Source organism: Mobula birostris, chromosome 2 (genome assembly GCF_030028105.1).
Source record: "Mobula birostris isolate sMobBir1 chromosome 2, sMobBir1.hap1, whole genome shotgun sequence".
In the NCBI taxonomy this organism is placed as follows: Eukaryota; Metazoa; Chordata; class Chondrichthyes; order Myliobatiformes; family Myliobatidae; genus Mobula; species Mobula birostris.
In genome coordinates, this window is record NC_092371.1 from 161,542,461 (window position 1) to 161,558,113 (window position 15,653).

The 15,653-nt window shown below is 35.5% G+C and overlaps 1 protein-coding gene across 8 annotated transcripts in view; it reads right to left on the bottom strand.

Annotated features, from left to right (window-relative positions):
- The window catches only part of phf3 (PHD finger protein 3), a 170,589-nt gene that overhangs the window by 92,077 nt on the left and 62,859 nt on the right, over nucleotides 1-15,653 (bottom strand). For all 8 annotated transcript variants that reach the window (XM_072250561.1, XM_072250559.1, XM_072250551.1 and 5 more), the window contains one exon: nucleotides 7,512-7,707. In XM_072250561.1, the coding sequence (XP_072106662.1) occupies nucleotides 7,512-7,707 (196 nt within the window). The remainder of the gene's footprint in view (nucleotides 1-7,511; nucleotides 7,708-15,653) is intronic.

The window sequence follows — 15,653 nt, forward strand, 5'->3', positions numbered from 1 at the left end:
CGTTTCCTCGCGGCCCGGTAGCACGTGCTTTGTGGCCCGGTACCGATCCGCAGCCCGGTGGTTGGGGTCCGCTGTGTTATTTGGTATGATTTGGTAGGTTATTTTTTGGGTCTGGGAACGCTCAAAAATTTTTTCCATATAAAGTAATGGTAATTGCTTCTTTGCTTTACGCCACTTCCGCACGAAAGGTTTCATAGGAATGCTCTACCTTAGCGGAGGAAATACGGGACATGGGCGAACCCGTATGGGACAAACCAATTTTGCCCAATATACGGGATGTCCCGGCAAATATGGGACAGTTGGCAACCCTATGTTCAAGTTCAGCAGTGCGCGACAGGGAATGAGGAAAGGTGCAGCTGACTCATATCGTTTCCTCATGGCCCGGTGGCAAATGCTTTGCGGCCCGCTACCGGTCCGCAGCCTAGTGGTTGGGGACCGCTGTTCTATAACACAGGGTATTTTGTAAAGCTTTTAAGCAGTGCAAGCATACACAGAATACTACAAAAACCAACTAACCTCATTATAAACAATCTTTATCTGCCAACAAAATGATAAATAAATACTTTGGTACCTTTGTCAGAGAAAGTGAGTTGACAAAATACTAGTGGAATAACGGAACCCAAATAAGAATAGAAGAAATTTGGCAATTATAAACATAATTATGGTAAAAATGACCAGATTATGAAGGATATTAATCCAACCAGAATGAGGTTATTTTAGCTTTTCTAAAGCTGTCTAGACTAACGAATTGTAAGATAAAAATGAGATGCCTTCATGAAAAATTATAAAAATGGGTGTCGCAGAAATCATGTATTAATTATAAATTAACACATACTAAGTTACTAGAATCTAGTTGTGACACTGATTAACCATTGAACAATAATGAAAGTATAATCTCATCAATGGAGCAGTGGAAAAACAGCAACGTCTTAGGCTGATAAACTTCGAAATCTTTCAGATCATAGACCATAGATGTCACCTGATGGTAGGCATTCCCACATTTTTTTTAGTATTATATACTTCCAGCAGTATTTTTTCACTTGAATGAAACAGTCAAAATTGGTTAGAAGGCCAGTGTGTGACATAACAGACCTTTAGAATGGTTATAGATATGAAGGAATATTTATTGAGCAGTTACTTCATTTAGTTTGGTGACGGGAAGGGATGAAGAGAGAAATGGGGGTGCAATCTTTTGAATTAGAGCGAGTCCAGTCGTGTGAAATCAGGAAGCACGGTCCCTGAAAAAGTAAAAATTCTGGAACTCTCTTAATTGAAACGTTCAGTCAGTTGAAACATTCAAGACAGAAATTAAATTTAGCTGAGGGCAAGTTTGTTTATTAAATCCCAACTGTTTAAGAAAGAATATAAAGGAGCTTAAATGCAAAGGGGCAAACATAAAAGATCAAAAGAATGATACTAAAGTTTTAAAAATGGTCTATAATGAAGGACAAAAATGGAGCAGCTACTGAGCTTAGTATCTGCAAGAGATTGTAACATCTTGTTAATGGCACTGCGTAAAACAAGCTAATACATTCAAATACAGAATTCTAATTTTTGAAAAATTTGAACAACAATATAAATTTTCAAGTCAACTGACTAGTTTTGAAGGAAAATTAATATAGTTTTCCTAGTTTTAAGGGAAAAAAGGCCACAAAAAAAAAAAAAAGACATTTTAAGGTGGCAGGTTTTGCCCTCCACTGTTAGGAAGTAATTACAGGGAGCGGGGGGCAGTCTACTTGTAAGTAGAGATAGAGGAGTCTGAAAACAATGTTGCAAAGGTGTGGACATACCTTTTTTTAATTATTTTGTATATAATTGGTGAACAGATAATGACCCATGAACATCATCTCACTTTTTTTGCACTCACTTAATTTTTATATTCTTATTGTAATGTATATTTTATGTACTGCTGCCAAAAAAACAATAAATTTCAAAAGGTTAGTAATAATAAACTTGATTCTGATCACCTTTTTCATTAGAACTGAACTGTTTCTAATTAGCTTTACAATCAAGACACAGTAATAAGACAAATGACTGTACTCTCTCTTCATTCTCTATCAAACACTGTGAATTTTGCAGACCTGAATCTGGAGTTTAGTCCAGATTTGACCCACCAGATCAAGCCGTCCAGGGTCATACTGTACTTTCAAGAAATACATAAACTAAGGCACCATGCATTCCTCTGAATATCCAGTCTGATCTGCTGATAAATTGAAATTAATTTCAATTTAGCTGAATAGGCAGGGGTTATCTAATACACAGAGAGTTCCCTGAGGAAATACCAAAACACTACCCAATTAGTAAATATATTACATCATTTTCATCAGCATTTTAAAAGCACTTGAAAATTTTACAAATATATTTACAGAGCTGACAACTGTAGCCTACTCTCAATGGCCATGTTATTAGGTAAACCTGTACCCCTGCTTGCTAATGCAAATATTTAATCAGTCAATTATGTGGCAACAACTCAATGCATGAAAGCATGCAGATGTGGTCAAGAGGTTCAGTTGTTGTTCAGAGCAAACATCAGAATGGGTAAAAAAAAAATCATCTAAGCGATTTTGACTGTGGAATGATAGCTGGTGCCAGAGGGGGTGGCTTGAGTATCTCCAGTACTCCTGGGATTTCCACGCACAACAGTCTCTACAATTTACAGAGAATAGAAGAGAAAACAAACAAAAATCCAGCGAGCAGCAATCATATGAACAAAAACACCTTGCTAATGAGAGAGGTCAGAGGAGAATGGCAGGACTAGTTGAAGGCAACAATAACTCATAAGCACGTTACAACAGTGGTGGGCAGAAAATCATCTCTGAATGCACAAAATGTCGAACTTTGAAGTAGATGGGCTACAGCAGCACAAGACAGCGTACATACACTCAGTGGCCACCTTATTAGGTACCTCCTGTATAATGGAGTGGCTATAAAGATTATACAATTCTAGTTTGAAACTGAGGAAAACTGAAATTTAATCTCAATATCTAAATAATAATTGTTTTGTATTTCTGAAAAGAATTCTCTACTAATTAGATCCAAACTCATTTATGGGCTAGAAATCTTCATTTAATAAGAGATTGCTAATCCATGAATATTGAACATTAGCTTCACAATTTTTTGCCTCCCACACAAAACGGAACAATTCTGCAAAACTGAAAGTTTGCAAACTTTTCATAGCTACAACCCGCATCAATTACACAAATAAATGGACAACTATGATTACAAATACAAACTTTGTTTCATGGCATAAATCTCGAGTAACCTGAAATGGATTTTGAGTACTTTGTATTAATTTTATCCCAAAATTCAGGTGCCAATATTTAAGTATTCAACAGAGTAATTACAACTAAGCTGTTGCTCCAAGTGCTGACAGACCCACACAGATCCTATAGTTAGTCTCTCATCAGCTCCTGTTGAAAGTAATGGAGACTGTTGCATCCCCCAACACTGAACTTCCTTTCGTAACATGCTCAATGGTGAGGAGTTACACCGCTATCACATTTAGTCTGCACTCTGCTGTACAGTGTAAAACAAAGTACGATGTAATGGAGTTTTCCTAATTGGCTGATAATTTTGAGTTTCAATTGCTTTCTTTAAAAAGACACAACAGTAAACCTGTATTGGAAAGATTTATGATTATGATTTTTATCTGTTAATATTATGCTAATATCATTTTATCTGCTGGATGTGATACATGCACTGTGTTTTGCATCTTGGCCGCTGAAGAATGTTATTTCATTTAGCTGTATACTGTGCCTTGAAAAAGTATTCAGCGCCCAACCCTTTGTTTACATGAGTGTTACAACCATGAATTTTAATCAATTTAACTGAGGTTTTTGAAAAATTTGTGAATCACATGCTCCATTTTCACAGTACAGCCCAAAAAAAGGACAAATTGTAAAGCATGAAACTAAAAATTGAAAACCTGAAATATCAGCAGTTCCAAAGTATTCATCCCCCTTTGCTCAGTACTCAGCTGAACCACTTCTTGCATCCATTACAGCCAGTAGTCTTTTTGGATAAGTCTCTATTAGTTTTGCACAACATGATAGAGCAAGATTTGTTCATTACTCCATGCAAAATTGCTCAAGCTGTGCCAGGTTAGTTGGGAAGTGGTGGTGGACAACAATCTTGTGGTCTTGCCAGAGATGTACAATCGGATTAAGGTCAGGACTCTGGGCCACACAAGCACAATTTTCTTTATTTGAAGCTACTCCATGCTTGTTCTGGCAGTGTTTTGGGTTGTTATCCTGCTGAAAGATAAACTTCCTTGCTAGTTTAAGCTTTCTGGTGGAGGCTTGTTTTTTTGTCCAGGATCTCTCTGTATTTAGCAGCACTCATCTTCCCATAAGTCTTGACTAGATTTCCAATCCCTGCTTCTGATAAACATCCCCATAGCATGATGCTACCTCCACCCTACTTTACAGTAGGGATGGTGTTCCCTGGCTGATGCACAGTATTGGATTTCCACCCCACATACCATTTAGTGTTGAGACCAAAAAATTCCACTTTTGTCTCATCTGGCCACAAGACCTTCTTCCACATAATCATAGTAAGTCACAGAAGTACAGCATAGATACGGGTCCTTCAATCTATCTAGTCCATGCCGAAAACCATTTCAACAGCCTACTCTTTATGATATTTTCTCAGTAACGCTTTGCAAAGTCTTTATGGACAAGGACACTTTTTTTTAAAAAAGCCAGGGCTTTTTCCTTGCCACACTTCCATAAATACACCTTTTTGTGCAAGGCCTTAGAGATTACGGAGCCATGAACCTCATCTACAGTTGCAACCACCAACTTCTGCAGCTCACTCAAAGTGATTGTAGCCCCACTTCTCCAGCGACTTAATTTAGAAGGGCAGTCTGACCTAGGCAGTATGGTTGTGGTTTCATATTTTTCCCTTGATGGACTGCACTGAGCTCTGGGCTACGCTCAGTGCCTTTGAGGTGGTCTTGTATCCTTCCCCAGATACGCGCTTCTCTATTTTCATTTCTCTGACTTGCCTTGAATGCTCTTTTGTCTACATTTTGGTCTGGCTTGTTGAAAATCTACCATACTGTTGGACCTTATATAGAGGGGTATTTATTCAGGAGATCCTCCAATTTTTTTTACATCAACAAATTGGGTGCGTTGGTATGATAATATAGTGTTGCAACTGAGAAAAGCTAGCATAGTAATTACAAAAGGGAGGAATATTTTTTCAGCCTCAATTTTGGTTTTAATTTTTTTTATATACAAGTTATTGATAGATTTTGGAATTTTTCTTTTGATTTGACATGATGCACAATGGTTTGTAGATTAGCTCAAAAATTCCTACTTCAGTATAGTTTAAATTTAGAAAGTAAGACAGTAAAATATGAAAATAGCTGTAGGGTACAAATACTTTTTCCAAGGCATCATATGTGTGTACAGTTGAATAACAATAAATGAACTTGAATTTGGGTACTTCTTTCTCCACATTTGTTCTGAAATAAAGAAGCATAAGAAATTTTGCTAAAGTTGAACACCAAGTATTTGTTCCACACCACCATTCATGGGTGTAACTGCATAATTTCTGGTGAGCATGGGCACTTTTAATGTGGACTGAAACAAGAGACAAGAGAGTAGTTTTCCTGAAACAAGTTAGTTTCAGTAAAACTAACTTTTACTGAAACCTTCAGAAAGATTGATATTTTCCTCCCTCATTTTCTATTCTGCACTAACAGCACTGAACAAAAATTACTAATTTTTAAAATAACTATCCATTGTAAACTTTACCATATACATGAGAGGAAGGGTGGAGTGATACCCATTTTGGAAACTCAGTGTCAATGATTCTTGATTAGTGTGAGTTTTAAATCCATTTCCAAATGGAACATTGGGATCTACAAGTATACAGACAACAAAAGGAAAAAAAATTCTTAAGGTGTAAGAAAGTGAGATTTCCTGTTTTAATTTCAGATTTTCACTATTTTACATTTTGTTCACTTTTCTACTACTCTGATAGCTACACAAGTCTGATCAGATCAATTGCCACCACATATTCATTATTTTATCACTGACCTCATCCAATTATAGCCATAAGGTAGTCAGGAACTCATTTGGCTTTGTCCAACCAGAATAAGATCATTTCAGCAGATGTATGCAGCTGAGCACCTCTCTAAGATGGAATGCAGAAATCTATTTGACAAAATGTTCTTAGACAAAGAGAGGGGAAAAGTGGATGAGAAGTAGTCAAAATAATCCACAGCTTATATTAAAATACTCAGGACCAAATGTACAGCAAGAGAAAACAGGAGAGAAAAGGGCTGTCTAACAACACTAAGGACAAACAAATATACATGGAGAGACACTAACAAAGATCCATGAGCCAACGAGAGGAAAATTAAACAGAAATAGTAAAAGGTAGGTGGGCGACTAAAAAGACTGGGAAACTAAACATACACAAGGCCAATGATGTCATGAATGATGCTGAAAGAAGTTAGTTACGTTAGTAGTATATAGCACTTTCAACAAAGAACTACTCATATGCACTTTAATGAAGCATAAAACTATTCATTCCTTTGTCTTGGTTAGTGTCCCTGAACCCAAGAGGAATTTCCTACAAGGATTGTAGTAAAGGAAGCAAAAAGCAAACACCAGATCTGAGTGACAGAGTCAGACAGCAATGTCAAGAGCAGTCCAACAACTCTCAGAAACACTGTACAATTCACCAGAAAAACCTAGTCAATTCTGCAAGCTTTAAGAATTGGTGAATGTGCAAGATTTTAATAAACGTCAGGCCAACGAATGAAGCCCAAAACCAAAAGCCTCTTAACTTACTGCCTCAATGGGTTGATAAGAGCTTTGTACTGACCAGAATAGATCGTTTACGGCCTTAGTGCTTGACTACAAATTTTCTCACTGGATATAGGTGTTTAGCCTTGACACAAGCCCCAAGACTGAGGGCCATTGTTGTTTGCAGCACAGAAAGAAGCCATTCAGACACTATAGCAGACTGACAGATCCAAAAATCAGTTGTGATTATGTTCTCTCCCTGTAGGAGAAAAATTGCTTCACACATTTTTCCAATTTTCTCTCAAGAAGAATGTGTTCTGCCTTAGCCACTCAGAAATACTTTAAATCTGTTTTAGGGAAACCTGATAATGTAGTTTAAGTACGGAGTTTGCCTGAACAACTTAAAAACAGCAAGAGCAAACCCAAGTCCCATAATACAGGATAATATTACACAGTAGTAGATGGTTACTGTAACAGTAGTTAGAGAAATAATAACAAAGCAACATAAAGTTTAAATTTTTAAACTTGAAGGCAAAAATAAAACCAAGATTTGTTGAGGACAAGAAAGGAACACATTAGAACAGGACACAGTTTTAAATTAAAACATCAGGGTAGAAAGAGTTTACAATGAATTTGACTCCAAGAACATTTCTGCTTTTATACTGCTTCACTAGACATGGAAAATACATTTAAATTACAATATTTACATTTTGTCTCCTGTGACAAGATCCGATCTAAATCATTTTCACGCACCTAGTTTTGGAAGTTTTTCTCCTTGACTCAACCGGGTGGCTGCAAGGTCTTTAAGCAGTTTGTCTTTCTTGTGTTCAGGTGCTTGCGATATCCCTGTTAATTGTCCTGTAAGGCGCTCATTCACCAAATTTGTTTTTTTTGCATCCTTTATCTCCGAATCCTTAGTGTTAGTGATACCAGTTCTCATAACGGAAGCCTAGAATGAATCCAGTACACATCAACATTATTAAGTATAGGCATTAACAAAGATTTGAAATTTACACTTAATTTTGACCCATGCACAGCAAGAAAACTGTAGCTGTAAACTATGTTTAATATTCAAAACAATGCTTTTCATTTAAAGTAACAATTCCAACATACCCATCATTAGTTTAACAGACATCATTTGAAATCAGCAGGTATATTTTGCACACAAATAAATCTTAGCTGTGGGGATTGATATAGTATATGAACTGTTAAGTATACAAACTCCATTCAAAGGTCACCAGTAGTGCACCTTATACCACAACTTTAAGAAAAATATGAGAAGGGATAGAAGGAACCTGAAACAAACAAGAGAAGATCTGCAGATGCTGGAAATCCAAGCAACACACACAAAATGTTAGAGGAACTCAGCAAGCCAGGCAGCATCTACAGAAAAGAGTAAACAGTCGATGTTTCAGGCCGAGACCCTTCACCAGAACCATTGTTACTCATTCTAATGAATCACAAAAAAGGCCAAAGTAATGATAATAAAAACACAAATACATAAAATAGCTTATATACATTGTAAAGCAACACTGTATCTAGTGTCTGTACACAAGGTGATTGACAGGACTGCTAAAGTGGTGGTGGTTGGGGATGTGGAGTGGTGGAGTTAGTGGGTGTAGGCATTGATCAGTCTTACAGCTTGGGGAAAGCAGCTGAATGCTAAATGCTACGTAGCCTTCTCCCTGACGGGAGTGGAAGCAGGTTGAGTGGGTTCCTTCATGATGTTACTGGCCCTTTTCCAGCACCTTTCTGGAAACATGTTCTTGATGATAGGTAGACTGGTGCCAGTGATACCTTAGGCTGTTTTGAGTACTCATTGTACAACCTTCTTGTCCACCATAGTAAGGCTGGGGGGGGGGGGGGGGGGGTTTTAATAGGAACCTGGGGGGCAATTTTGTCCCAGACGGTGTTCATTATATGGAATGAGCTACCAGAGGAAAATGATTGAGGCAGGTACATTAACAACATTAAAAAGATAGTTTGGCAGGTACGTGGATAGGAAGTTTTGAATGGTATGGGTCAAATGGCACTAGCTTAAATGAGAATCTTGGTCAGCATGGGCACGAGCCCAAGGGCCTGCTTCCTTGCTAATAACTCTGAGGCAGATAAGATAAATGGCCAAAAACTTTCTCACAGGTCAGAGGAACTAGAAGGCACAGGCTTAAGCTGAGAGATGAAAAGTTTTAAGGGTATCCAAGGGGTCATCTTTTTTACACAGCAAGTGGTGACTACCTGTTAACAGGTTGTAAGGAGAGGGTAGAGGTAGATAAAAATTATTTAAAAAGCATCTGGTCAGATATTTAGATAGGAAAGGAGTAGATGATAATAAGGCTATTGCAGACAAATCAGATTAGTGTAGACAGGCATCACAGTCAGCATGGATGAGGAAGGCTGAAAGGGCCCATTTCTGAGCTGTGCATTGCTGTAATCCTATCATGTGGCTCAGGGTCATTGCCAAAACAAGGGAATAGTTCACCGGATTTTCAGAATGTTTTAGGTTCACAGCTTCTCTTTAGGCTCCTTGCTGATTTAGTTCAAACTCAGGTATTTTATGAATTGGTAAAAAGTGCAGTTCTACTTTCAATTGGCAACTTTCCTTACTGCTCGTTCATGGATCAGCAAGTTTATTTTAGGTGCAGGATATTCAATCCAATCTGATTTACTGAGTCAGACTTCATAAGAGTCCAGTTCAAAATAAAAATCAAAATTATGTTATATGCTAAAATGGGAAACACAAGCAACATTTATAAAAGACCATTTATAAACAAATTTACTTTTCAAATCCAATTAAGAATCAAAAGTAATTTTCTTTGATATACAAGAACATAAGACCGTAAGATATAGCAGCAAAACTAGGCCACATGTCCCATCAAGTCTGATCTGCCATTTCATCATAGCTGATCCAATTTTCCTCTCGGCCCCAATCTCCTGCCTTCTCCCCAGATCCATTCATGCCCTGACCAATCCAGAATCTATCAACCTCTGCCTTAAATATACAAAATGACTTGGCCTCCACAACTGCCACAAAGAATTCCACAGATTCACCACTTTCTTTCTTTTTAAATCTTTTCATTAATTTTCCAAAATTATAAACAGAATAATAATACTGATACAAAGAGATTGGAATTATCTTACTGTTGATAAACATATACAAAAAAGGACTTCAAATAATACAGGTGTAATAGAGTTCCAAACTCTTAATATAGTTAATCATAAAGAAAAAAGAAATAAAAAGAAAAAAAATAATGCAAAGAAAAATCCCCCAAAAAAACAAAAAACTAAATACTAAACCCAAAAAGAAAGCATACGGAACAAAACAAAGTTGGACCAATATCTTAAATCAAATACATACAATAATGTCATCAACTCCGCTCCTCTATTCATATATTTTAAATTAATAAGGAGGATTCGGAAAAGGTCAAGTTACATCATATGGAAATGTTAAATAAATGGCTTCCAAGTCCCTTCAAATTTAACCGAAGGATCAAAAATGACACTTCTAATTTTTTCTAAATTTAGACATGATATAGTTTGAGAACACCATCGAAATGTAGTAGGAGGGTTGGTCTCTTTCCAATTCAATAAAATGGATCTTCTGGCCATTAAAGTAACAGATGCCATCATCCGACAGGCTGAGGAGGATAAAGATCTATGTTCCGTCATTGGCAAACAAAAAATTGCCGTAATAGGATGGGGTTGTAAGTCAAAATGCAAAACTGTTGAAATAATATCAAAAATATCTTTCCAGAATTTTTCCAAAATAGGGCAGGACCAGAACATATGAGTCAAGGGACCACCTCACAGTGACATCTGTCACAAATAGGGTTTATATGGGAATAAAAACAAGCTAGTTTATCTTTAAACATATGGACCCTATGCACTACTTTAAATAGTATTAGCCTATGTTTGGCACATATACAGGAAGAGCTAACTAATTGAAAAATTTTATTCCATTTCTCTATAGGTAGGTGATGTTGAAGTTCCCTTTCCCATTCATTTTTAATTTTATCAGATATACCTGGCTGTAATTTCATAATTATATCATAAATAGTTGCTATTAATCCCTTCTGAAAGGGATTTAAACCTAAAATTTTAATCGGTGATATCAGTAGGGTGTGAAATCAGGAAGGTAGGCAGCATGGTATTTAAAGAGTTTCTTATTTGTAAATATCTAAAAAAAATGGGATCTGGGCAAATTATATTTATTGGATAACTATTCAAAAGACATGAAACAGTTATTCAGAAATAAGTCACAGAAACATGTTATACCTTTCATTTTCCATATCAAAAAGGCTTGATCCACAACCGAGGGTCGAAAAAAAATTAGATATAATAGGGCTTGATAATATAAATTTGTTCAAACCAAAAAATTTACGAAATTGAAACCATATTCGTAATGTATGTTTAATTATTGGATTAACCATTTGTTTATTCAATTTAGATAATACAAAAGGAAGTGAAGTTCCTAAAATGGAAGCCAAAGAGAACCCTTGTACAGAGTAACCTTCAAGATTTACCCATTGTTGACTTGGAATTATATTCCAATCTTGTGTCCAAAATATTAAATATCACATATTAATTGCTCAATAATAGAATCTTAGATTCGGCAATGCTAAACCACCATCTTTCTTGGACTTCTGTAAATATTTTTTGCTTAACCTGGGATTTTTATTCTTCCATATATAGGAGGAAATTTTAGAATCAATAGTATCAAAAAAAAGATTTAGGAATAAAAATTGGTATCATTTGGAGTAGATATAAAAATTTAGGTAGAACAATAATTTTAATAGCATTGATTTGGCCAATCAGTGATAGAGACAATGGGGACCATTTAACCTGACTAACGATAAAAGATTGAGCTTGAATAAGTCCTTAAGTCTCTTAGCAATTTTAACTCCCAAATAAGTAAAGTAGTCAGTAATCACTCTGAATGGTGAACATCTATAAATGGGAACCTGCATATTTAATGGAAAAGTTCACTCTTACCAAGATTCAAATTGTAACCAGAAAAACTACTAAACTGAGCAAGCAGAGTTAATACTGCCGGAATGGACTTCTCAGGGTTAGAAATCTATAGTAGTAGATCATCTGCATATGGTGATAATTTATGTATCTCATTTCCACGGGTAATACCAAATATATTAGGAGAGTCACGAATAGCAATAGCTAATGATTCCAAGGCAATGTCAAATAATAGTGGAATAAGAGGGCAACCCTGCCTAGTACCAGGGAATAACTGAAAAAAGGGAGATCTTTGATTATTAGTAAATACCAAAGCCAAAGGAGTAAGATATATCAATTTAATCCAAGATATAAATATCGGACTAAAATTCAATTTCTCAAGGGTATTAAATAAATATGTCCATTCGACTCTATCAAAGGCTTTCTCAGCGTCCAGTGAAATGACACAATCTGGAGTTCTATGTGAAGGAGTATAAACAATATTCATTAATCTCCTAATATTAAAGGAGTAATTATTTTTAATAAATCTAGTCTGTTCAACAGAGATAATTTGAAGCAATACATTCTCCAATCTCGTTGCCAATATTTTAGAAAAAAATCTCAGAATCCACATTCAGCAAAGATATAGGCCTATAAGATGTACATTCAATAGGATCCTATTAGGGAAATAAAAGCTCGATAAAAAGATTGTGGTAATTTACCTATAGATACTGCATCCCTAAGGATTCTACATAGCCAAGGAGACAGTATAGTAAAGAAAAATTTTAAAAAATTCTACTGTATATCCGTCTGGGCCAGGTGCTTTACCCGGGTTCATCGAATAGCATTTTTTAATTTCTTCTACCGTAACAGGTACATCTACTTTTAAATGTTCATTGGGTGATAATTTTGGGATTTTCAATTTCTTTAAAAATTCACGCATTACAGTGGAGTCATCAGGAAATTCTGATTGGTATACAGGGAGGTATAAAATTCTTGAAAGGATTTATTTATTTCATCATGATCAACCGTCAGAGTACTAACTTTTTTACAAATCTTAACAATCTGGCGTTTAACCGAAGCCGATTTCAATTGATTAGCCAATAGTTTCCCGGTTTTATCACCGTGTATATAGAATTGACTTTTAATTTTAATTAATTGGCTTTCAATCAAAGATGATAGTAATAGACTATGTTCCATTTGAAGTTCAACTCTCTCCTTGTAAAGCTCCTGATCAGGAGCTATAGAATATTTCTTGTCAATTTCTTTGATCTTGTCAACCAATTTAAATATTTCATTATTAGTTTGCTTTTTTAATCCAGCAGAATATGAAATAATTTGTCCACAAATATATGCTTTAAAAGTATCCCACAGTACCCCGCTTGAAATTCCCTCCGTAAAATTCATTGTAAAGAAAAAATTAACGTGTTCCTCAATAAAATTAACAAAGTCCGAGTCCTGAAGCAAAGTGGTATTAAATCGCCATTGTCTAGTACTAGAAGATGTATCCATTGACTTAATAGATTTTTTCAATGGCGCATGATCGGAAACAGCAATGGAGTCATATTTGCAGTCAATAACAAGTGGAATTAATCAAGAGTCAATAAGAAAATAATCAATTCTTGAATAATGATATACATGTGAAAAAAAATGAGAACTCTTTGTCGTTGGGGTGTAAGAATCTCCAAATTTCTGAGATTCCAGAGTCAAACATAAAAGAGTTAATAAAAGTAGCCGATTTGTTCGGAAGTACTTGATTGGACATGGATCTATCCATCAAAGGATTTAAACAGTTAACATCTCCGCCCATAAAAAACATATAATCATTTAAATTAGGAAGGGTTGTAAAGAGATTCTTAAAAAAAAATTCAGGACAATCACCATTTGGGGCATAAACATTAAGCTTAACAACTTTTTTATTAAATAACAAACCAGTAATTAACAAAAATCTACCATTCGGATCTGAAATAGTCTCATGATGCACAAATGAAATTGACGGATCTATAAAAATAGAAACGCCTTTTACTTTGGCCCGTGAATTCGAGTGGTACTGTTGGCCCTTCCAAAACCTAAAAAAAAACACTGATTATCCTCTTTCCAGACATGAGTTTCTTCTACAAAGATAATGTGAGCATTCATCCTATGGAATACTTTAAAAATTTTCTTCCATTTAATCCGGTGGTTTAAACCATTTGTATTCCAAGAAATCAAATTAATGATCTTATCCATAGTACTGAAATCGAACATAAGGTATGTAAAGGGTTAACCAGAATACAAACTCATGACCCTGGAAGAGGAAAGAAGGTTCAAAAAGAAACCAGAAGTCACAATATTTTGGACATTTTGGTAGTTTCAAGTCAGCCCGTTTAAAGAAAAAATCTAAATTAAAAATAAGAACAAAAATACCACTCCCTTCCCACAAAAACCCAGAAAAAAGCCAGAAAGTGGCTAATGCTAAATCTACTGCTAAATCTAACCCCGTCTTTCCAGAAGGCAACCCAAAAGAAATATGTTTATCGTAAAAAGCACCACCCAGGGTCAAAAAAGTTAAAAAAGAAATTACTATAAATGTAAGGAAAAGGTTACAACAATTACAACCACAAAATAGTTGCTTCTTACTCATATTTAAAAAAAAGACCAAGTGCCAGTTCATATTATTAGTTTTTCGTATATAAATGATCGGAAATGACGCAAGAAGAGGAGAAAATTCTGAGAAGGAAGCAATCCACCATCTTAAGATGTAACACTTCTCCAATAACGTTTCAAAAAAAAAGGATAATCAAACATTAAAACTGTAACTAAATTGTTCTCAAAAGGAAAAATATTAAAAGTGAAATACACAAAATCACTAACAAAAAGAGTACTTTCATTTAAAAGTGTGAAAAATACCTACACTACAGAATCAAGGCAAGAACCCTCAAAATATACAAACGTAAAAATCTGAATATGTAAGCTAGATATTAGCTTTTTTTTAAAAAAAAAGGAAAAGAAAAACAGATTTAAAAAAAGAAAAACAGTGCGTTAATTAGTCCTCAGCAGAGGAAGACAAATTGTCAAAAAAAACTTTTAGAGTTTCACCCGGATTTTTAAATAAACAACGAGAATTATCTGCCATAACAACTCTCAAGCAGGCTGGGAACAGCAATACTAATTTATAGCCTTTACGATAATGTTCTGACATCTGTAGTTTAAAAGCCATCCATTCTTTCAATACTTCCTGGTTGAAATCTTCAACGATATGAGACTTAAAACTTTGAAATTCGATCATGCCTTTCTGCCAAGCAGCTCGTATCACTTGTTCTTTAACATGAACATAATAAAACCGAACAAAGATGGGTCTCCGTTTGAATTGTTTAGACAGTTTAGAAAATAAAATACGATGTGCGCGGTCTAGCAATGGGGGTTCTTCCAAAATTTCTGGACCAAACACATCCATTAACGATTTGGGAATGTATTTAGTAGGATCTCCCGTCTCAACATCTTCAGGAAGTCCGATTATTCGCAGATTCTGTTGTTGAGAACGATTTTCAAGATCAATAATCTTTGCTTTATAATGCTCCAACTGCTGAGTTGTCCAAGTTAGATCTTTTTTCCCCAAGAGATTCAATTTTTCGATCCCTTTTGTGACCAGCTTCATCTAGTTCCGAGATTCTAATTTGTTGTTGATCAACTTCACGTCTAAACGATTTAATGTCATCTTGAATTGTCTTCAAAACTCCTTCAAACACAGCAAATCTTTGGTTAATTGTATTCTCTAGGAGTTTCGTCATTATTTCAACAGTTAATGGAGTCTCCTTCAATGCTTTAGGATCACCATCTTTTCTTCCATTCCCGCCGGAGTCCTTTCCGTTTTTAAACTTCTCGTGCTCTGGTCAGCATTTTCAGTAAATTAAAATTGAAGTTCAAAGATATATTTGTAGTATAAACCCTTTAGTGTAGGTATAGATAAAG